Source organism: Pristiophorus japonicus, chromosome 7 (assembly GCF_044704955.1).
Source record: "Pristiophorus japonicus isolate sPriJap1 chromosome 7, sPriJap1.hap1, whole genome shotgun sequence".
Classification (NCBI taxonomy): domain Eukaryota; kingdom Metazoa; phylum Chordata; class Chondrichthyes; family Pristiophoridae; genus Pristiophorus; species Pristiophorus japonicus.
In genome coordinates this window covers 188,353,597-188,378,046 of record NC_091983.1, presented here as the reverse complement: position 1 = coordinate 188,378,046, position 24,450 = coordinate 188,353,597, and the positions used below count along the sequence as shown (strand labels likewise).

General features: G+C 42.0%; 1 protein-coding gene across 3 annotated transcripts in view; it reads left to right on the top strand.

The window, feature by feature from the left end:
• Positions 1–24,450, top strand: part of LOC139266917 (prolyl endopeptidase-like) — a 166,713-nt gene that overhangs the window by 30,556 nt on the left and 111,707 nt on the right. For all 3 annotated transcript variants that reach the window (XR_011593804.1, XM_070884543.1, XM_070884544.1), the window contains 3 exons: positions 6,188–6,318; positions 18,485–18,694; positions 22,363–22,484. Coding sequence is in view for 2 of the 3 variants with exons in the window: in XM_070884543.1 (XP_070740644.1) it covers positions 6,188–6,318; positions 18,485–18,694; positions 22,363–22,484 (463 nt within the window). In the remaining variant the exon portion in view is untranslated. The remainder of the gene's footprint in view (positions 1–6,187; positions 6,319–18,484; positions 18,695–22,362; positions 22,485–24,450) is intronic.

The following is a 24,450-nucleotide window of genomic DNA, read 5'->3' as shown; positions in this document are numbered from 1 at the left end:
CATCGGTCCCTTGCAGTCAGATTCAGGTAAATTTATAATGGGGAACGAAGAAATGACGGACCAGTTAAACAAATAGAAACATAGAAAATAGGTGCAGGAGTAGGCAATTCAGCCCTTCGAGCCTGCACCACCATTCAATAAGATCATGGCTGATCATTCCCTCAGTACCCCTTTCCTGCTTTCTCTCCATACCCCTTGATCCCCTTAGCCGTAAGAGCCATATCTAACACCCTCTTGAATATATCCAATGAACTGGCATCAACAACACTCTGCGGCAGGGAATTCCACAGATTAACAACTCTTGAGTGAAGAAGTTTCTCCTCATCTCAGTCCGAAATGGCCTACCCCTTATCCTAAGACTGTGTCCCCTGGTTCTGGACTTCCCCAACATCGGGAACATTCTACCCGCATCGAACCTGTCCAGTCCCGTCAGAATCTGATATGTTTCTATGAGATCCCCTCTCATCCTTCTAAACTCCAATGTATAAAGGCCCAGTTGATCCAGTCTCTCCTCATATATCAGTCCAGCCATCCCGGGAATCAGTCTGGTGAACCTTCGCTGCACTCCCTCAATAGCAACAACGTCCTTCCTCAGATTAGGAGACCAAAACTGAGCACAATATTCCAGGTGAGGCCTCACCAAGGCCCTATACAGCTGCAGTAAGACCCCTCTCTCCTATACTCAAATCCCCTAGCTATGAAGGCCAACATACCATTTGCCGCCTTCACCGCCTGCTGTACCTGCATGCCAGCTTTCAATAACTGATGAACCATGACACCCAGGTCTCGTTGCACCTCCCCCTTTCCTAATCTGCCGCCATTCAGATAATCTGTCTTCGCATTTTTGCCCCCAAAGTGGATAACCTCACATTTATCCACATTATACTGCATCTGCCATGCATTTGCCCACTCACCTAATCTGTCCAAGTCACCCTGCAGCCTCTTAGCGTCCCCCTCACTGCTCACACCACCACCCAGTTTAGTGTCATCTGCAAACTTGGAGATATTACACTCAATTCCTTCATCTAAATCATTGATGTATATTGTAAAGAGCTGGGGTCCCAGCACTGAGCCCTGCGGCACTCCACTAGTCACTGCTTGCCATTCTGAAAAGGTCCCGTTTATCCCGACTCTATGCTTCCTGTCTGCCAACCAGTTCTCTATCCACGTCAATATATTATCCCCAATACCATGTGCTTTGATTTTGCACACCAATCTCTTGTGTGGGACCTTGTCACAAGCCTTTTGAAAGTCCAAATACACCACATCCAATGGTTCTCCCTTGTCCACTCTACTAGTTACATCCTCAAAAAATTCCAGAAGATTTGTCAAGCATGATTTCCCCTTCATAAATCCATGCTGACTTGGACCGATCCTGTCACTGCTTTCCAAATGTGCTGCTATTTCACCCTTAATAATTGATTCCAACATTTTCCCCACTACTGATGTCAGGCTAACCCGCTATAATTACCCGCTTTCTCTCTCCCTCCCTTATTTAAAAAAAGTGGTGTTACATTAGCGACCCTCCAGTCCAGAGGAACTGACCCAGAGTTGATCGACTGTTGGAAAATGATCACCAATGCATCCAGTATTTCTATGGCCACTTCCTTAAGTACTCTCGGATGCAGACTATCAGGTCCCGGGGATTTATCAGTGTTCTGTCCCATCAATTTTCCTAACGCAATTTCCTGCCTAATAAGGATATCCTTCAGTTCCTCCTTCTCACTAGACCCTCGGTTGCCTAGTACATCTGGAAGGTTATTTGTGTCTTCCTTCGTGAAGACAGAACCAATGTATTTGTTCAATTGGTCTGCCATTTCTTTGTTCCCCATTATAAATTCACCTGAATCCGATTACAAGGGACCTAGTTTGTCTTCACTAATCTTTTTCTCTTCACATATCTGTAGAAGCTTTTGCAGTTAGTTTTTATGTTCCCGGCAAGCTTCTTCACGTACTCTATTTTCCCCCTCATAATTAAACCCTTTGTCCTCCTCTGCTGAATTCTAAATTTCACCCAATACTCAGGTTTGCTGCTTTTTCTAGTCAATTTATATGCCTCTTCCTTGGATTTAACACTATCCTTAATTTCCTTTGTTAGCCACGGTTGAGCCACCTTCCCTGTTTTATTTTTACTCCAGACAGAAATGTACAATTGCTGAAATTCATCCATGTGATCTTTAAATGTTTGCCATTGCCTATTCACCGTCAACCCTTTAAGTATCATTTGCCAGTCTATTCTAGCCAATTTACGCCTCAAACCATCGAAGTTACCTTTCCTTAAGTTCAGGACCTTAGTTTCTGAATTAACTGTGTCACTCTCCATCTTAATAAAGAATTCTACCATGTTATGGTCACTCTTCCCCAAGGGGCCTCGTACAACAAGATTGCAAATTAGTCCTTTCTCATTACACATCACCCAGTCTCGGATGACCAGCTCCCTAGTTGGTTCCTCGACACATTGGTCTAGAAAACCATCCCTAATACACTCCAGGAAATCCTCCTCCACCGCATTGCTACCAGTTTGGTTAGCCCAATCAATATGTAGATTAAAGTCACCCATGATAACTGCTGTACCTTTATTGCATGCATCCCTAATTTCTTGTTTGCTGTCCCCAACCTCACTACTACTGTTTGGTGGTCTGTACACAACTCCCACTAGCTTTTTCTGCCCTTTGGTATTCCGTAGCTCCACCCATACCGATTCCTCCACATCCACGCTAATGTCCTTTCTTACTATTGCATTAATTTCCTCTTTAACCAGCAATGCTACCCGGCTCCTTTTCCTTTCTGTCTATCCTTCCTAAATGTTGTATACCCCTGGATGTTGAGTTCCCAGCCTTGGTCATCCTGGAGCCATGTCTCCGGGATGCCAATTACATCATACCCATTAACTGCTTTCTGCGCAGTTAATTCGTCCACCTTATTCTGAATACTCCTCGCATTGAGGCACAGAGCCTTCAGGCTTGTCTTTTTAACACTTTTTGCCTCTTTAGAATTTTGCTGTAATGTGGCCTTTTTGCTTTTTGCCATAGGTTTCTCTGCCTTCCACTTTTACTTTTCTTCTTTCTATCTTTTGCTTCTGCCCCCATTCTACTTCCCTCTGTCTCCCTGCATAGGTTCCCATCCCCCTGCCATATTAGTTTAACTCCTCCCCAACAGCACTAGCAAACACTCCCCCTCGGACAATGGTTCCGGTTCTGCTCAGGTGCAGACCGTCCGGTTTGTACTGGTCCCACCTCCTCCAGAACCGGTTCCAATGTTCCAGGAATTTGAATCCCTCCCTTCTGCACCACTCCTCAAGCCATGTATTCATCTGAGCTATCCTGCGATTCCTACTCTGACTAGCACTTGGCACTGGTAGCAATCCTGACATTACTACTTTTGAGGTCCTACTTTTTAATTTAGCTCCTAGCTCCCTAAATTCGTCTTGTAGGACCTCATCCCATTTTGTACCTATATGCACCACGACAACTGGCTGTTCACCCTCCCTTTTCAGAATACCCTGCACCCGCTCCGAGACATCCTTGACCTTTGCACCAGGGAGGCAACATACCATCCTGGAGTCTCTGTTGTGGCCACAGAAACGTCTGTCTATTCCCCTTACAATTGAATCCCCTATCACTATAGCTGTCCCACTCTCTTTCCTGACCTCCTGTGCAGCAGAGCCACCCACGGTGCCATGAACTTGGCTGCTTCTGCCTTCCCCTGATGAGTCATCACTCCCAACAGTACCCAAAGTGGTGTATCAGTTTTGCAGGGGGTTGACCGCAGGGAACCCTTGCACTACCTTCCTTGCACTGCTCTTGGTCACCCATTTCCTATCTGGCTGTGTACCATTTACCTGCGGTAAGACCAACTCACTAAATGTCCTATTGACGTCATTCTCAGCATCATGGATGCCCCAGAGTTCAACCACCGGCAGCTTCAGTGCAGCAATGTGGTCAGTCAGGAGCTGCAGGCGGATGCACTTCCTGCACACATAGTCGTCAGGGACACCGGAAGCGCCCCTGACTTCCCACATAGTATAGGAGGAGTATAACATGTGTCCGAGTTCTCCTGCCATGACTTAACCCTTAGATAAACTTAATTTGGCAACAACAATGCTAAAAGGTTACTTACTGATAAAGAAAAGAAAAAGAAAAACTACTTACCAATCACTTACCCCCTTGGCTGTGACGTCACCTACTGTTTTGCCTCCCTGCTGCAGCTGCACCGGCTGGCCTTTATAGGCCTCTGGCTGCTCGAACTCCTACCTCCTCGACACACCTCAAACTCCCCGACTGCTGGCCTTTATAGGCCGCTGGCTGCTCGAGCTCCCGCCTCCTCGACGCACCTCCTTTGGTTCTGTTTTCACGAAGGAAGACACAAATAACCTCCCAGAAATACTAGGGAACCGAGGGTCTAGTGAGAAGGAGGAACTGAAGGGTATCCTTATAAAGCGGGAAATTGTGTTAGGGAAATTGATGGGATTGAAGGCCGATAAATCCCCGGGGCCTGATGGTCTGCATCCCAGAGTACTTAAGGAAGAGGCCATAGAAATAGTGGATGCATTGGTGATCATTTTCCAACAGTCTATCGACTCTGGATCAGTTCCTATGGACTGGAGGGTAGCTAATGTAACACCACTGTTTAAAAAAAGGAGGGAGAGAGAAAACAGGTTATTATAAACCAGTTAGCCTAACATCAGTAGTGGGGAAAATGTTGGAGTCAATTATTAAAGATGAAATAGCAGCGCATTTGGAAAGCAGTGACAGGATCGGTCTAAGTCAGCATGGATTTATGAACGGAAAATCATGCTTGACAAATCTTCTGGAATTTTTTGAAGATGTGACTAGTAGAGTGGACAAGGGAGAACCAGTGGATGTGGCGTATTTGGACTTTCAAAAGGCTTTTGATAAGGTCCCACACAAGATTGGTGTGCAAAATCAAAGCACATGATATTGGGGGTGATGTATTGACATGGATAGGGCACTGGTTGCCAGACAGGAAGCAGAGAGTTGGGATAAAAGGGTCCTTTTCAGAATGGCAGGGAGTGCCGCAGGGCTCAGTGCTGGGACCCCAGCTCTTTACAATATATATTAATGATTTAGATGAAGGAATTGAGTGTAATATCTCCAAGTTTGCAGATGACACTAAACTGGGTGGCGGTGTAAGCTGTGAGGAGAACGCTAAAAGGGTGACGTGGGCAAATGCATGGCAGATGCAGTATAATGTGGATAAATGTGAGGTTATCCACTTTGGGAGCAAAAACACGAAGGCAGAATATTATCTGAATGGCGGCAGATTAGGAAAGGGGGAAGTGCAACGAAACCTGGGTGTCATGGTTCATCAGTCATTGAAAGTTAGCATGCAGGTACAGCAAGCGGTGAAGAAGGCAAATGGTATGTTGGCCTTCATAGCTAGGGGATTTGAGTATAGGAGCAGGGAGGGCTTACTGCTGTTTTACAGGGCCTTGTGAGGCCACACCTGGAATATTGTGTTCAGTTTTGGTCTCCTGATCTGAGGACGGACGTTCTTGCTATTGAGGGAGCGCAGCGAAGGTTCAGCAGACTGATTCCCGGGATGGCAGGACTGACATATGATGAGAGACTGGATCAACTGGGCCTTTATACACTGGAGTTTGCAAGGATGAGAGAGGATCTCATAGAAACGTATAAGATTCTGACAGGACTGGACAGGTTCGATGTGGGAAGAATGTTCCCGATGATGGGTAAGTCCAGAACCAGGGTACACAGTTTAAGGATAAGGGGTAAGCCATTTAGGACTGAGATGAGGAGAAACGTCTTCACTCAGAGAATTGTTGACCTGTGGAATTCCCTACCGCAGAGAGTTTTTGATGCCAGTTCATTGGATATATTCAACAGGGAGTTAGATATGGCCCTTGCGGCTAAAGGGTTCAAGGGGTATGGAGAGAAAGCAGGAAAGGGGTACTGAGGAAATGATCAGTCATAATCTTATTGAATGGTGGTGCAGGCTCGAAGGGCCGAATGGCTTACTCCTGCACCTATTTTCTATGTTTCTATGTTACCATCAGACCTCCCAGTTCTTGTTACCATTCGCGTCCATCTGAAGCAGTTGATAAAAGACAGCAGTGGTGCCTTTCATTGATTCAGTGGCACTTTTGATAACTAAATTCAGGTTTTGGAAGATCTGATTTCTTTTGTTCATAAATTATTTTCTTTCACAGGTATTTTCACTTCTTCAACACTGGGTTACAGAACCAAAGTGTAATGTTTGTCCAACATTCACTGGATGATGAACCTCAAGTTTTTCTTGACCCCAACAAATTCTCAGATGATGGAACTGTAGCTTTAAGAGGTTAGTGTTTAGATACTCTTGGAATATATTACTTTTATTTACTTTGTAAAATTACATAATTTATCTTTAAGAAATGCATAAGATGATCATTTCACATCTTGTATTGTTGAAATTAATATTTACATTTGCTTTCACAAACGCATAATTTTATATTGAAAGTTTATGGTCCTTTTCTATTCCTTGTCCCACGTAATTAACTTAATCAAATTATTTAAGTCACAAAACAAAGTCATTGGATTTATTATTTGCATACTAACTGATCTCCAGTGGTATTATCGTCTTTCCCTTTAAGGCCATGGCTCTTAATGGGCAATTGTTGTTGCTGAGAATCTGCTATGGCTGGTCAGAATGCACTTGTAAGTTGTTGCAAATATCAGGCTCCAGGTTAATGATGGGATTTTTTAACATGTTTTGCATTTATAACAAAGGCCGCACTTCATATAGTTAAACTTATGTGCACTAGATGCGAGACTTCATTTTTAGTGCTCGCAGACTTCCAGTCACATTGCTCACGGTGCTGTCAAATAGTATTACCAGGGGCATGGAGTAAAGAGCATTAGGGATGGCCCTGGGAAGGGATACCAGGGTCGCGTACTGAATGGGGTCTCGGCCTGGTAGTACTTTTTGAGGTTGGTCCTTAAAGGTCTCCAAGCACTGTTGGTGAGGAGTTCTAGGCACAATGCAGAGTGGGATCTGGTAACACTGGGACAGGTCCTGGGATTTAGGATCACTTGGAAAGGGGCTTTATGATCTGGTATTTATGAAGGGTGATCTGAGTCTGGAAGCATTGGTAATAGTCCTGGGATGTCGGAGAGCATTGGGAATGTGTCCAGGGGTCCAACAGAACGCGAGAAGAAGTTTTGGTGCACTGGATGCACCAGAGACTGATGGTATTGGATGTGTTTTAGGTATCTAACAGTATCAGGGAGTCTACGGTCTTCCAGCGTTTTGGGGATGGTAACCCAGCAGAATAGGACCAGTTCTTCAAAATAGCAATCCAGTTCGTCCCACTCGCCTGCTCTTTTCCCATATTCCTGCAATTTTTTCTTCAAGTATTTATCCAATTTCCTTTTGAAGGTTACTATTGAATCTATTTCCACCACCCTATCAGAGCTGTGCATTCCAAATTCTAACCACTCGTTGCATAAAAAAGTTTTTGCTCACGTTGCCTCTGGTTCTTTTGCCAATCACCTTAAATCTATGCTCTCTCATTATTGACAATTCAGCAATGTGAAACGGTTTCTCTTTATTTACTCTATCTAAATCCTTCATGATTTTAACCACCTCTATAAAATCTCCTCCTAGCCTTCTTGCTCAAAAGGGAACAATCCCAGCTTCTCTAATCTATCTACATAACTAATCCCTCATCCCTGGAACCATTCTAGTAAATTCCCCATCAACATCCTTGGGGTCATCATTGACCAGAAACTTAACTGGAGCAGCCACAAAAATACTGAGGCTACAAGAGTAGGTTAGAGGCTGGGTATTCTGTGGAGAGTGGCTCACCAGCTGCCTCCCCAAAGGGAGTCAAGAGTGTGATGGAATGCTCTACCCTTACCTGGATGAGTGCAGCTGCAACAACACTCGAATCTCGACACCATTCAGCCCGTCCACCACCTTAAACATCTACTCCCCTCAACACTGACGCACCGTGGCTGCAGTGTATACTATCTATGAGATGTACAGCAGCCACTCACCAAGGCTTCTTTGTCAACACCTCCCAAACCTGCGACTACCTTGAAGGACAAGGGCAGCAGGTGCAAGGGAACACCACCACCTCCAAGTCTCTCACAATCCTGACTTGGAAATATATTGCCGTTTCTTCATCGTCGCTGGGTCAAAATCCTGGAACTCCCTCCCTAACAGCACTGTGGGAGCACCTTCACCACAGACAGCAACGGTTCAAGGCGGCGGCTCACCACCACCTTCTAAAGGTTAATAAGAGGTGGGCAATATATGCTGGCCTTGCCAGCGACGCCTACATCCCGTGAATGAATTTTTTAAAATGAGCTACATCTTTGTGAGATGGTGTGCTCACCGAAATTGTGTTTTGATTCTTTTAATTTAAATTTAACTTGGAAACGCACTGCTAGGTCTGAGTGTGCTATTTATCCCACTTCAGCTGTCACCAATTTAGTTTGGGCCTTTTCCCCCAACACCTGCTCTTGTGTTTCACAACCTGACAGCAGTTTCTAAATGCAGACTGAATCCCTTATGAACAGAAAACTGTTATCAGCTGTATACAAGATAGCATCTGCAGATTTAACCCCTAATCACAATAAACTGCTTATGGAAAGCACAGGAATGCCCATTACAAGATCACAATATAAATACAGATGATTTAAGAGTGTATGTTGCCCCTGGGGACAGGAAGGAGGACATGCTAGAATGGGTGGAAAAATGTCTGGTAAGAGCATAAGAAATGGAAGCAGTTATACATTCCTTTCTGGCGTAAAAACACAAAAGGAAAAGTGGACCAACCATGGCTAACAAAAAAAATTAAGGATAGTATTAGATCCAAAGAGGAGTTATACAAAGTTGCCAGAAAAAGTAGCAAGCCTGAGGATTGGGAGCAGTTTAGAATTCAGCAAAAAAAGACCAAGAGATTGATTAAGAGGGGAAAAATAGAGTATGAGAGTAAACTTGCAAGGAACATAAAAACAGACTGAAAAAGTTTCTACAAATACGTAAAAAGAAAAAGATTAGTGAAGACAAATGTAGATCCTTTACAGACAGAAATGGGAGAATTTATAATGGGGAATAAGGAAATGGCAGAACAATTAAATAAATACTTAGGTTCTGTCTTCACGGAAGAGGACACAAATAACGTCCCAGAAATGCTAGGGTCGAGTGAGCAAAAAGGATTTAAAGGAAATGATTATTAGCAAGAAAATAGTGCTGAAGGAACTAATGGGACTGAAGGCTGATAAATCCCCAGGGCCTGATTATCTGCATCCCAGAGTACTAAAAGAGGTAGTCATGGAAATAGTAGAAGCATTGGTTGTCATCTTCCAAAATTCTATGGATTATGGAACAGTTCCTGCAGATTGGAGGGTGGCAAATGTAACCCCATTATTTAAAAAAGGAGGGAGAGAGAAAACAAGGAACTACAGACCGGTTAGCCTAACATCAGTAGTAGGGAAAATGCTAGTCTATTATAAAGGATGTGATAATGGTACACTTGGATAATATCAACAGGAATAAACAAAGTCAACATGGAATTATGAAAGGAAAATCATGTTCAACAAACCTACTGGAGTTTTTTTTTGAGGATGTAACTGATAGAATAGATAAGGGAAAACCAGTGGATGTTGTGTATTTGGATTTTTAGAAGGCCTTTTGATAAAGTCCCACAAAAGAGGTTAATGTGCAAAATTAAAGTACATAGGATTGGGGGTAATGTAAGAATTTTTTTCGCTCAGAGGGTGGTGAACCTGTGGAATTCTCTACCACAGAAGGCTGTGGAGGCCAAGTCACTGAATATATTTAAGACGGTGATAAATACCTTGAAACAAGAGGCATCAAGGGGTATGGGGAAAAAGCGGGTATATGGTATTGAGATAGAGAATCAACCATGATCGTATTGAATGGCGGTGTAGACTCGAAAGGCCGAATAGCCTACTACTTCTGTTTCTATGAATAGGAGTAGGCCATTTAGCCCCTTGAGCCTGCTCCACCATTCAATAAGATCATGGCTGATCTGATCTTGGCCTCAACTCCACTTTCCTGCCTGTTCCTCATAACCCTTGACTCCCATTGGAGGCAGTTCAGATAAGGTTCACTAGGTTGATTCCTGAGATAAAGGGGTTGTCTTATGAAGAAAGGTTGGGCCTATACTCATTGGAGTTTAGAGGAATGAGAGGTGATCTTACTGAAACATACAATATTCTGAGGGGGCTTGACAGTGTAGATGCAGAGAGAATGTTTCCCCTCGTGGGGGAATCTAGAACTAGGGGGCATAGTTTCAGAATAATGGGTCGCCCATTTAAAATGGAGATAAGGAGGGTCGTGAATCTTTGGAATCTGTACCCCAGAGAGCTGTGAAGGCTGGATCATTGAATATATTTAAGGTGGAGATAGACAGATTTTTGAACGAAAGGCAAGTATATCCCTCGTTAAATAAGGAGACCAAAACCTTACGCAGTACTGCAGATGTGGTCTCATCAGCACTCTGCACAGTTGTAGCAAGACGTCCCTACTTTCATACACCATTCCCCTTGCAATACATGCCAACATTCCATTTGCCTTCCTAATTACTTGCTGTACCTGCATGCTAATGTTTTGTTTCATGTACAAGGACCCCTAGATCCCTCTGTACCGCAGCATTTTGTAATCTCTCTCCATTTAAATAATTTGCTTTTTTATTCTTCCTACCAAAAGTGGATAACATATTTTCCCACATTATACTATATCTGCCAAATTTTTGCCCACTCACTTAGTCTATCTATTATCCCTTTGCAGAATCTTAGTGTTTTCTTCACAACTTGCTTTCCCACCTATCTTTGCAAATTTGGCTATATTACACTCGGTCCCTTCATCCAAGTCATCAATATAGATTGTAAATAGTTGAGGCCCCAGCAGCGATCCCTGTGGCACCCCACTAGTTCAAGATTGCCAACTTGAAAATGACTCATTTATCCTGATTCTCTGTTTTCTGTTAGTTAGCCAATCCTCTGTTCATGCTGATATATTGCCCCCAACCCCATGACCTCTTGTCTTGCGCAGTAATCTTTTATGTGGCACCTTTATTGAATGCCTTCTGGAAATCCAAATACACCACATCTAATGGTTCCCCTTTATCCACCCTGCTCGTTACATCCTCAAAGAACTCTAGCAAATTTGTCAAACATGATTTCCCTTTCATAAAATCATGCTGACTCTGCTTGATTATATTATGATTTTTTTAAATGTCCTGCTACTACTTCCTCAATAATGGACTCCAGCATTTTCTCAATGACAGATGTTAGGCTAACTAGTCTATAGTTTCCTGCTTTCTGTCTCCCTTCTTTCTTGAATGGGGTGTTACTTTGTGGTTTTCCAATCCGCTGGGACCTCCAGAATCTAGAACTTTGGTAGATTGCAACCAATGCATCCACTATCTCTGCAGCCACTTCTTGTAAGACCCGAGGATACAGGCCATCAAGTCCAGGGGACCTGTCCACCTTTAGTCCCATTAGTTTGCCTAGTACTTTTTCTCTAGTGATAGTGATTGTTTTAAGTTCCCCCCCTCCCCCCCATATCCCCTCAATTATCTATTATTATTGGGATGCTTTTAGTGTGTTCTACTGCGAAGACCGATACAAAATACTTGTTCAAAGTCTTTGCCATTTACCTGTTTCCCATTATTAATTCCCCAGTCTCATCCTCTAAGGGATCAACGTTTACTTTAGCTACTTTCCTCTTTTTATATACCTGTAGAAGCTCTTACTGTCTGTCTTTATATTTCTTGCTAGTTTATTCTCCTAATCTATCTTCTCTCATTATTTTAGTCGTCCTTTGCTGGTTTCTAAAAATTTCCCAATCCTTTACCACTAATCTTCGCAACATTGTATGCCTTTGTTTTCAATTTGATACCATCCTTTACTTCCTTAGTTAGCCATGGACGGTTCATCCTTCTCTTAGAGTCTTTCTCACTGGAATATATCTTTGAGAGTTACGAAATATCTCTTTAAATGTCTGCCATTGCTTATTTACAGTCTTACCCTTTCATCTATTTTCCCAGCCCACTTAAGCCAACTCTGTCTTCATACCTTTTGTAATTACCTTTATTTAAGTTCAGGACACTAGTTTGAGACCCAAGTTTCTCACCCTCAAACTGAATTTGAAATTCTAACATGCTATGATCACTCTTCTTGATAGGATTCTTTACTATGAGATCATTAATTAATCCTAACTCATCCTAACTCATTACACATTACCGGATATAAAATAGCCTGCTCCCTGGTTGATTCCACAACGTATTGTTCTAAGAAACTATCCCGAATATACTCTATGAACTTGTCCTCAAGGCTACCTTTGCCAATTTGATTTGTCTAATCTATATGAAGATTAAAATTGCCCTTGATTATTGCCGTACCTTTTTTACAAGTCTCCATTATTTCTTGATTTTTACTCTGTCCTACAGTGTAGCTACTGTTAGGGGGCCGATAGACTTACTCCCCACCAGTGACATCTTTCCCTTATTATTTCTTATCTCCACCTAAACACATTCTACATCTTGATCTTCTGAGCCAATATCGTTTCTCACTACTGCACTGATCTCATCCTTTATTAACAGAGCTACCCTACCTCTTTTTCCTTTCTGCCTATCCTTCCAAAATGTCAAATACAGGTGCAGCGTCCCGAATCCTGAACCCTCGGGACCGAAACCGTTCTGGATTTTGCGTTTTGTCAGACATCACGAATCCAGAAACACCCGAGCCCAGGTTCAGGTATTTCCTGATTTCGGAATATCAGAAAGGGGGTGGGGGCGGGGGTGCTCACCGAAAAGCTGTTCGGGTCGTCGGTTGGGGGCCCGTCGCAAAGAGCTTGTCGGGCAGGACCCCTCCGAAGAGAAGCTGGTCGGACGGGCCCCCGCCGCCGTGGAAGTGTTCGGGCGGGGCCTCGCCGAAGAGGAGCAGGTTGGGCGGGCCCCGCCGCCATGGAGGAGATGTTTGGGCGGCCTGGCGAGGAGGCCCCGAGGTGAGGCAGCGGTGGCGAAGTGTGGCCTGAGGTCGAGCGGCAGCGAGGGGTGATGTGGCCAGGCCCAAGGCCGGGTGGCGAGGTGAGGCCCGAGATCGGGCAGCGGCGGCACCTCGGTCGGCAGGGTCTGGATTCCGGAACATTTTACGGATTCTGGACGACCCTACCACCAATCGGTCCGGATTCCGGAACATTCCACATTCCGGAACTCCGGATTTTAGACGTTGCACCTGTACCCCTGAATATTCAGTTCACAGCTTTGGTCACCTTGCAACCACGTCTCTGAATTGACTATCAGATCATACGCATTTATTTCTATTTATGAAGTGAACTCATCAGTCTTGTTACAAAAGCTGCGTGCATTCAGGTAAAAAGAGCTTTTAATTTTGTCATTTTACCATTTTTCCCTACTCTGACTCTACTTTCTGGTGCACTCTTATACGCTCTGTCCCTTCCTGTCACACTCTGGTTATCATTGCCCTGAACTATTGCCTTCTCCTTTGTTTTTGACTTTTTAAATTTCCCCTCGCCTGAACCCTTCCTACATCCCGCCCCCCCGGCCACCTAATAATTAGTTTAAAGCCCTATCTATAGCCCTAGTTATTCGATTTGCCAGCAAGGTTTAAGTAAAGCCCGTCCCAGCAGAACAGCTCCATCTTTCCCCAGTACTGGTGCCAGTGCCCCATGAATCAAAACCCATTTCTCCCACACCAATCTTTGAGCCACGCATTCAAATCTCTGATCTTATTTGCTCATTGCTCAGGTCGTAATTCAGATATTTTAAATTTCCCCTCGCCTGAACCCTTCCTACATCCCGCCCCCCCCCCCCCCGGCCACCTAATAATTAGTTTAAAGCCCTATCTATAGCCCTAGTTATTCGATTTGCCAGCAAGGTTTAAGTAAAGCCCGTCCCAGCAGAACAGCTCCATCTTTCTGTGGTTCTGCTTTTTAATTTAGTCTCTAATTGCTCATACTCCCTCAGCAGAACCTGTTTCTTTGTCCTACCTATGTCGTTGGTAACTACATGGACCACGACAACTGGTTCTCCCCCCCCCCACCCTCCCACTCCCAAGTTCCTCCAGCCCAAAGGAGATGTCCTTAACCCTGGCACCAGGCAGGCAACACAGCCTTCGGGAATCCCAAGCTCTCGGCGACAGAGAGCTTAACTATACTGTCCCCTACCACAAAGCATTTCTTTTTACTCTGAGCTTGAATGGCCCCCTGTACCATGGTGCTGTGGTCAGTTTGCTCATCCTTCTTGCAGTCCCTGCTCTCGTCCACACAGGAAGGGAGGGAGAGCAGCCAAAGTTGTCCATGCCAGAACTATGTTGGGAAATTGAACACTCGTAACCTGTGTTTTTCCATCCGTTCATTTAAATGAATAGAAAATCACTGTCTGTAGATGTGCAATTTCTTGATATGTGCTCTTGTTGGGAGCACTGAAGCAGAAAATTTGTTTTTTCATGCTTGAAGGCAGGAATGTAAATATGGGAACAGCTGATCATGGGGAAAATAGTTGGGAGTACCTGTGAGTGCGAACGGGCCTGTGGATGGGTGAAGGAGGAGGCTACTGGATAGGAATGAGGTGGTAGGCTTTGAAGGGTCAGGAGCAATGTTCCCTTTAAATTTATTTTTGGGTGCACGACCCATTGAAATTTCTGCGTGCGCAGATTTTCTATTGTGGAGCCAGCAAGCGGCACGTGCAGGACCTCCAGACCACTACGCAGATTAACAGGATCATTGGTCAGGAGGAGAGCCATTTATTGCAGAGTTCCCAGCCTCTGCCTTCCTCTTGTAGCCATGACTGGTTTAGTTCAACTTCCGGTCCATGGAGTTCCACAAGCTATATTAATAGTGGGTGACTCCATAGTGTGGCTCAATTGCAGGTCATGGGAAGATGGTTTAGCCATTTCTTGTTATGAATAATTATTTGCCTACCACTTGGTTGGCATGAATGTTGCCTACCATTTGTCAGTCTAAGTTTGGATGTTGTCCAGATCCTACTACAGGCTGTCATGGGCTGCTTCATTATCTGATGAGTTGTGAATAGAGCGGAACACTGTAGGATAGTTAATAAATTGCCCCATTGCTGTCCTTATGATGGGAGAGTCATTGATGAGGCAATTGAAGATGGTTGTGCCAAGGACTCTGCCCTCTTAGGAACTCGTGATTTCCTGAGGCTGCAATGTTGCCTCGCATTTCTCCACATTACTGTACATCTTCCTCCTGCTGTCCATTCTGTTAACCTGTCTATCCTCCTGGAGTTTGTCTCAGTTCTCCTCGCTGCAAAGCATACTTTTGTATGCCTGCTTTTGCTCCTGGCACGTCATTCCACACTGCCCAGTAAACCAGGGTTGGTCTCCTGTTGTCAATCAGTGAAGGATCTGTTGGGCCATGAATTCTCTATTTGGTACATTTTACACATTTGCTTCCCCCAAAAGCATCCTCCAAGTGATGGTCACCATGTGGCAGGAGTACTGATTATCAGTTGAGGTGGGTGGTAGGTGGTGATCAGCATGAGTTTCCTTAAGTGAACTGAATGAGACTTCATGCAGCATAGAGTCGATATTGAGGATTCCTAGGTCCAAGCCCATCCAACTGTATACCACTGTGCATCCACCTTTGGTGGGTAGAAACATAGAAAATAGGTGCAGGAGTAGGCCATTCGGCCTTTCGAGCCTGCACCACCATTCAATAAGGTTATACTGATCATTCACCTCAGTACTCCTTTCCTGCTTTCTCTCCATAGCCCTTGATCCCTTTAGCCATAAGCGTCATATCCAACTCCCTCTTGAATATATCTAACGAACTGGCATCAGCAACTCTCCGCAGAAGAGAATTCCACAGGTTAACAACTTTCTGAGTGAAGAAGTTTCTCCTCATCTCAGTCCTAAATGGTTTACCCCTTATCCTTGGACTGTGACCCCTGGTTCTGGACTCCCCCAACATCGGGAACATTCTTCCTGCATCTAACCTGTCCAGTCCCGTCAGAATGTTATATTTCTATGAGACCCCCTCTCATTCTTCTAAACTCCAGTGAATATAGGCCCAGTCGATCCAGTGTCTCTTCATATGTCTATCCTGCTGGTGGGTTATGACTTACCCAGGGATGATAGAAGTGTCTGGGATGTTGGATGATCGATACGACTCTGAATATGGCCATCAGGTGGTTGCTTAACTGGTTGACTAGTCTGTGGGCCAGGTATCCCAGCTTGGGCACCTGTCCCCAGATATTAGACCCCTTTAATTTTAAAGATCTCCATTAGATCGCTGCTCAACCTTCTAAACACATGGGAATACAAACCAAGTTGTAAGTACAGGTATCACTTCTATTTCTTTTGTATTTCTCCTCCCTTGACATAAAGGACAACATTCCATTAGCCTTTTTGAATGCTTTTTGTACCTGTGCACTAGCTATTAGTGATTTGTGTACATGGATACCTAAATCCTTGCAGTGCTCCTCCACAGCTCCTAATCTCTCACCATTGAGGAAATATTTGTGTTTCTATGGTCCAAAGTGCATGACCTCCACATTTCCCCACATTGAATTCCATCTGCCATTGTTTTGCTCACTCACTTAGTCTGTCTGGTCCATTTGTAACCTATTGTTTCCATCTACGATACTTACTGTTAGTACCATCCACAAACTTCTCTACTTCCTAACTTAGTGACATCTACAAACTTAGATGTCCATTTCTCTTCCTTTACCTAAGTCATTAATATATATGGTGAAAAGCTGATACCAAATGTGACGATTGCAGAGTTCAAGTGCGGTGTGAGCCAACTGTGTATTACCTCGATAACTAACCTTAACAATATCCGAAGTGCACACTGTGCCTTAAATTCTGCATGTCTTCATTATGTCAAGTGATTGCCAAATTCTGAACTAATTAATGCAGCATTTGAGGGGTTTATTTTTGATCAATGTCTAGAAAATTGCAAGAAAGGCTGTTCAATTTAATTTAGCTATTGAAGAGTGAAGACATTCACTTTACTGATTTAGAACACTTGTACCAGTAATTAAATTTTACTACACCTTGTCCCTAATTAGATCAGACTTCTCTTTTTTTAGATTTAAAAAAAACTCAAGTTTTCCTTGTAAAGCTACAGCAGATTGCTCATTTGTATTTTGTAATTTAGTGCTTAGTATATCACGTCGGGTTTTATCTGCTGTAGGTAATGTTCAAGGACCACTAGCTTCAGCTACAGTATAATCAGTGCTGTGGACCAGCTTATTAATCGGCCCCTCTCTAGAATGCATAGTCAGCTTGATTTATGAAGAACTGAACCATATTTAATCATCTTGAATCAGCATTAGATTTAAGTCCAGTTTGAGCTTTTTGTCTATTCTGACCAATACTTTTTGTCTGCTTTAAGCACATCTAACAGACTAAATTGTGCTATGATAGAGCGGTAGCTATAGAGCGGAGAACAAAGAGTAAGAGTAAATTGCTGTTTTAGAGATCGTTGAAATGTGGATAATGGTGTATCCCAGGGATCTATGCTTCAACTTCTTTTGTCCAAATCATATAAAAATCAAAACTAAAGGGGAATGCTGATGATGCCAAACTAGGGTGAATGGCAAATATGGCAATGTGAGGAAGAATGCTGGAGGATGTAGAGAGGTTAAGATAATGGGGAGAAAGTTGACTGATGCAGAGGGTAGGGTAAAAGGAAGTATCTCAATTGGAATGATGTAGTGTGTGGTGCTCTGCCAAGTTGATAGATACGGAAAATTGGATGGGGATTGTTGAAGACTGCAGGAGGATGTAAATAGACTAGTGCGATGGGCAGATCAGTGTAGTTCAGTATAGATATTTTGGATAAAACTAGGGAAATAAAGTATACTTTACATAGAAGTATTATAGTGGGGTAGAGGAGCAGTAAATACACAGGGCATTGATGGTGATAGCGCAAGTAGCCAGGCCATGAAAAAGGAAAATATATCCTTATTTTTGTATTTGGAGGCATTGAAGACTGAAATGTTTAAAAGATTTTTGTGAGTAGGAGATGTGTCTCTGATTTTTTTTTAGATATATTGCTTAATCTTTTAGTCCTTGGCTGGCGTTTTCCCCCTTTGGCTAGTTGTTGGGATCTGGCTTTATTGTGAAACTAGGAGTCATGAACTTTGTAAAGAGCCGTTGTGCATCATGGAAATGGGACTAAAAAGACAGCTCTTTCAGAAAGCCAGCAAAGTTGTGATCGAACAAGTGGTCTTCTATGCTGGAAAGTTATGATTATATGAAATAATTGCAGAAGGAGTAACAAATACTTAAAGGAAGCATTTAAGCTGCTATAAAAATGCCTTCAGTGTGGTGATCATATCATCTTAGAATGTGCTGTCGAAGAAATGTTATATTTTGTTCTGAGTAACTTTGAATAAAATTGCCACAAATACATTTGTCCATAAAATGAAAACTGGATTTATTTAGTTGGTTAGAATTTTCTTTTCATAAACAATTATTTATTTTCCTTCTGGTTTCAGGATATGCATTCTCTGAGGATGGTGAATATTTTGCATATGGACTAAGTACAAGTGGGTCAGATTGGGTAACCATCAAGTTCTTAAAAGTTGATGGTGCTGTGGAACTTCCAGATACCCTGGAAAGAGTGAAGTTCAGCTGCATGGCTTGGACCCATGATGGAAAGGGAATATTTTACAATTGTTACCTGAAGCAAGATGGAAAGAGTGATGGTAAGATGAAGTTCTATTGGAAACAAATATTAAAACTGCCAAACAACCTCAGCAAATCCTTTGTGGACACATATATAATATAGGATATATCTAACAATATATTTCAAAATGGCATAAATTAAATAGAAATAGTGGTGATTTGATGGAATGGTTTTGTTTAAAATTGCATTAATTAAATGGAGTGGTCACTCCACTTACTTACAATTTAACTTGTGCCCAAATTAATGTGTAGTCAGAAGAGAATAAACTCCACTTTTTTTTAATGTACAATACATATTTCAGTTTCTGTAAAAAAAAAAAATGGTAGACTGTGACCATTACGTTTAGCTTTATTAAGAGAGAGAAAGAAACATACATCTGTGCATTCTCGATTTTCATGCCCACTACCTGAATATAGTCTACTCTTGTTGATTTGAGCTCTTTTTTTTGTTTTAAAATAAATTGTATTGCCCAGTAATTCTAAACAAGCAATTGAAATAACACAACATGGCAAGCTTTTTCTGTGGTATAAAAAGACAAATTAGAATTATCCAGTAATTTGATTTAAGTGATTGATGAAATGTCATCTTGATTTAATTCAAGTGCTGCTATTTATAAAGCTGAATAAATCCACAGGATTATTAATTCACTGAAGAGTCCATAAGCTTTAAATATTTAAAGTATTTAAGAAAACAATTTCAATAATGCCATCTTTGGAAACATGATTTCTACAATTCTGCTTGACCATACTTCTAAAATCATCCTGTGCTCTCTGGATGTCCATTTCTCAAACATCCTGTAAACGGTCCTTAAGCATTGTCCAGTTTGGGTATTAGATTATAATTACTGAATGTGTTTCATTCCTTTTTTGAATTCTGCCTCTACATTTGCTGTCCTCCAGTGCACTACAGTAAATGATGGATCTTGTTTCTCAATGTAAAATTTCATAAAACTATTTAAAAAATATATGAAATTTTGATCTATTGGCCAACTGATTACTGCTTTCATTTGTTTACTGTTGGCTGGAAACATACTGAATGGATGTCTGAAATATACTTTGTTGCAGTACTTCAGTGTTACTTCAAAGGGATGGTTGAGACCTCTATGTATAGGAAGACTACTTACTAATTGCTAAATTCAGAGATGATGGAGACGCTTAAATTGCTGTGAGGAGTCAGCGAACGAATCAGTTGTGATTGTCTCAGCAGGCAGTCCTGCAAGCAAGGCACTCATAGTTTGGATATGTCCTTAAAATAGCCTGATGTCTTCAACGCAAGTGACCGCTTTACTTCGTGATGATAAATGACTGTTTTGATACTAATTTCTCTGCCAATTTATATTTCAAAGCATAGAATGGGCATAACACGCTCATAACTAGGTTCTTTAGTGAATTCTGCTTCACCAGGGGATAGACAAGCAAAGTCTATCAAATACTTCATGGAAACTCTTGTATAAACTTTGCATTGTAGACACAAGTGCAAGTAAATGGAATTTGAGGTGCCAATTTTGGAGTGGTCTGTAAATTCAAGTGAAGTTTTGTAATCTAATGAAATATGCTAATACTTCTGCTTATTCTACTTAATAAATCTGAATTTGTAGTTTATAGTCAGATATACATTGTTTATTGAAGATCAGCAATTTAGAGGCACATAGCCAAATCTCAAAGATTAAAGTAAAGAAGAACCTATTCCTGCAACCTCCATTTTCTCCAGAAATTGCCCCATTTTCAATCTTCCCTTTCTCTCAAGTCCTGGAACATGGTGTCTCAATATTACACTCTGCTCTTCTATTCACTGTTTGAGATGCTCCCTACCTCCTCTCTTCCCATATCATTGAAGCCCTCATGAACATTGGAACAGGAGTAGACCTTTCAACCCCTTGGGCATGCTCTGCCATTCAATTAGATCGTGGGGGAATCTGTACCTGAACTCCATTTACCCACTATTTCTCTCTCTCCGTTGATACCCTTGCCTAACAAAAATCTCCAATTGTCCCAGCATCTGCAAGCTTTTGGCAGAAAGAGTTCAACATTTCTACTACCTTTTGTGTGAAAAAAGTGCTTCCCGATTTTGCGCCTGAATGGCTTAGCTCTAATTTTAAGATTTTCTCCTTGTTCTTGATTTCCCCCATCAGTGGAAATAATTTCTTCATATCTACTTTTTAAAGATTCAAACACTTTGATCTGATCACCCCTCAATCTCCTATTCTCAAGGGAATACAAGCCAAGTTTATGCAACCCGTTTTCATAATTTAATCCTCTAAACCCTGGTATCATCCTGATGAATCTGCGCTGCACCCCCTCCAAGGCCAATATATTCTTCCTACGGTGCAGTGCCTAAAACTGAGCGCAGTACTCTGGATGTGGTCTGACCAAGGCTCTATACAACCAAAGCTTAACTTCCTCCCCTTCGTATTCCAACCATCTTGAGATAAAGGTCAACATTCCATTTGGCTTTTTGATTAAACTGTGGGAGTAAAATAGGGGACACCATTTCAGTCCAGTAAAACTAATTTCAGAACTGATATCGGGAAATTCCTTGACACACAAAAGGTGATTAAAATATGCAGTTAACTTCCAGATTAGTATTGGAGACAAAAACCTGGAATCATTTAAGAAACTATTGAATTCTACAGTGCGGGTTGTTAAGATCTCTTTGCATGGATGAATTAAGATGGGCCAAATTACATTCTTTATCCATAATTATCTTGTGATCACTTTCCTGTTTTATATTGAGCCGTGTAAGAGAATTCTAATCTGACACCAAATATGGTTGTAACTAAACCGGTTATTGTGTTCGATCAAATTTTGACACACCGTGTCTAAGCGTAGTCTGATAGAGAAGTAAACAATATTACTCCAGTTTTCCTTTGGCTAAAGAATTGTAACCTTCATTGATCCTTTCGTGATTGCATCTCTACAAATTGTGAAGAAAAGCTTAAGGTCTTTATAGGCCTCTAGTCATGCACTGTCCTTGATGATTCATTATGGCATGATAGTAGTTATTGTGAACCAAGACTCCAGAAATTAGGTAGTTCCTCACAAACTCCAGATGGCCATTAACCATGTAACTAATCATCGTGGTTCCATTGCCCCATTTCCTATCTTAAGGCTATGATTTCATACTGTATTGACAAAGTTTAGTCAACAGGCACGGATTGGTACATCCTGTACCTCAGCAGAAAATAAACAGCAGGCAGCTAAATAGTGCACTGGTACATTAAACCCTAAAACATCCTGGGAATGAACAACTTAAACATTTCATTACTTCTAGCTAGAGTACATATCTACAAGCTATTTATAGGTCAAAAGAAAACAAAAATCTTAATCATGAGATTAAACCAAATCCTAATCCTGCGAGCATATATACATGTTTATTCGAATAGGGTATCTTGCAGCAGTTTGCAAGTTACACATTAACTCCTCTGTAATTGTATCTGTTGGTTCTCTCCCCCTCTCCTCCTTATACCCCTTCTCTCTTTTTCTAACCTTACTAAAATGGATGTTTATCTCTTAGAAACCCAAAGCGCTGTAACTGGCGATTTCTCTTTACAAATGCTGACCTGCTCTGTTTTCTGTTTTTATTCCCATTTCACTTTTTTTTTAGTAAACTGCTTTATAGGAAAGCTTTTTTTTTAAAGTATGAAAATTGTGAAAGCACATCTCTCATAATTGTCATTTTTCTTATCAGGCACCGAAACCTCTATGAATCTTCACCAGAAATTGTACTATCACATACTGGGATTTCAACAGTCTGAAGATGTATTGTGTGCTGAATTTCCAGATTACCCCAAGTGGATGGGCGGAGCTGAGGTATTGTTAAATGATGGTTTCACCTTAAAAATTACTCATTGTGACAATTTGCTGTATTTTGATCACTGCTACGCTGAAAACTCAGTTGTGCTTGGGAGTTATCTTTTCAGTATCAAGGGGAGAGAGGAGCTGGCGTGCAATGTCAGCTGATGATCCAACTCCTAGGTTATGACACACTCTAAAGTATTTTGCCTCTAGCCTGCCCAAGTACACCTCTCAGTAAAGAGGTTTTATTAAAAGCTATCATATTCTTGTATTAGTACTTGAAAGAATAATTTCTGAGTAAATGTAATGTTCCTTTATTACTTCCAAATCATAGAATAGAATCATATGGAAACTAAGATGGTCTTAGGTTGGTTATTAGGTACTTGGATAAATGTTATTAGAAAGAGGACATTAAAAAAGTGGATTTTTGGGAGTCTTTATAATCTGGTATGTAATATAGTAATTGACTCATGCTGGGTTACACTTTCACAATGACCGCTGTCCTCTAAATACCTTGCCTAGGTATCCATTCTTCAACTGTGATCTTAGGCATTGAACGTTGGCCGGCTATTTCAGAGAGGGGGACATCGTATCCAAGCCCAATTCTGTTCCCACCTGATGTCTACTCTTTCCAGTAGTAGGCACTAAGTGAGTGGACAAAATTTGGCAGATGGAGTATAATGTGGGAAAATGTGAGGTTATCCACTTTGGCAGAAAAAATAGAAAATAAATTATAATTTAAATGGAGAAAAATTGCAAAGTGCTGCAGTACAGAGAGACTTGGGGGTCCTTCAGCATGAAACACAACGTTAGTATGCAGGTTCAGGAAGGCAAATGAAATGTTGACCTTTATTGCAAGGGGAATAGAGTATAAAAGCAGAGAAGTCCTGCTAACAACTGTACAGGGTATTGGTGAGGCCACACCTAGAATACTGTGTACAGTTTTGGTCTCCGTATTTAAGGAAGGATATACTTGCATTGGAGGCTGTTCAAATAAGGTTCAGTAGGTTGATTCCGGAGATGAGGGGGTTGACTTATGAAGATAGGTTGAGTAGATTGGGCCTATACTCATTGGAGTTCAGAAGAATGAGAGGTGATCTTATCGAAACATAAGATAATGAGGGGGCTCGACAAGGTGGATGCAGAGAGGATCTTTCCACGCATAGGGGAAACTAAAACTAGGGGGCATAGTCTAAGAATAAGGGGCCTCCCATTTAAAACTGAGATGAGGAGGAATTTCTTCTCGGGTTGTATATCTATGGAATTCTCTGCCCCAGAGAGCTGTGGAGGTTGGGTCATTGAATATATTTAAGGCGGAGATAGACAGATATTTGAGCGATAAGGGAATAAAGCATTGTGGGGAGCAGGCAGGGAAGTGGAGCTGAGTCCATGATCAGATCAACCATGATAAATGACGAAACTGGCTCCTATTTCTTATGTTCTTATGTACTGCCATCCCACTAAGATCAGCAAACAGCACAGACATGATCAGTTAACTGATCTCGCCAAGATGGCAGCAGAGAGAGTCCCTATGGTCAGCACTCCTGGGCTAGCGAATGGGGAAATTGTACAATTGATCAGTCGGAGGGCAAATTTTTAGCAACACGGCAACATCAAAAACTAATTTTTTTAAATGGACAAAAGTTATTCTTTCTCGGCAGCCTGATTGAGGCCATAGCTCGATTCTGTTCTGCAGGGAAAGACAACAAGGAATGATGTGTTGTTTTAATAATGTGACCCTACCCTTTATTATTCCCATACCATATATAAAGTGAACCATTGTCCCCAGTCTTCAGATATTTTCTTTCCTGTCTGAGAAACATTCTGGTCCTCACATGGAGCAGGTTTATTAGAGTACATACGGTTTGGCCTCCTGGTTTTTTTAAACATTTAAACAAACTGAAACTTATAGGATCGAGAGGTGTGGCTCACCATGTGTACAATGTGGGAGCAACAACGGTCACGTGGATGATGTTCCACA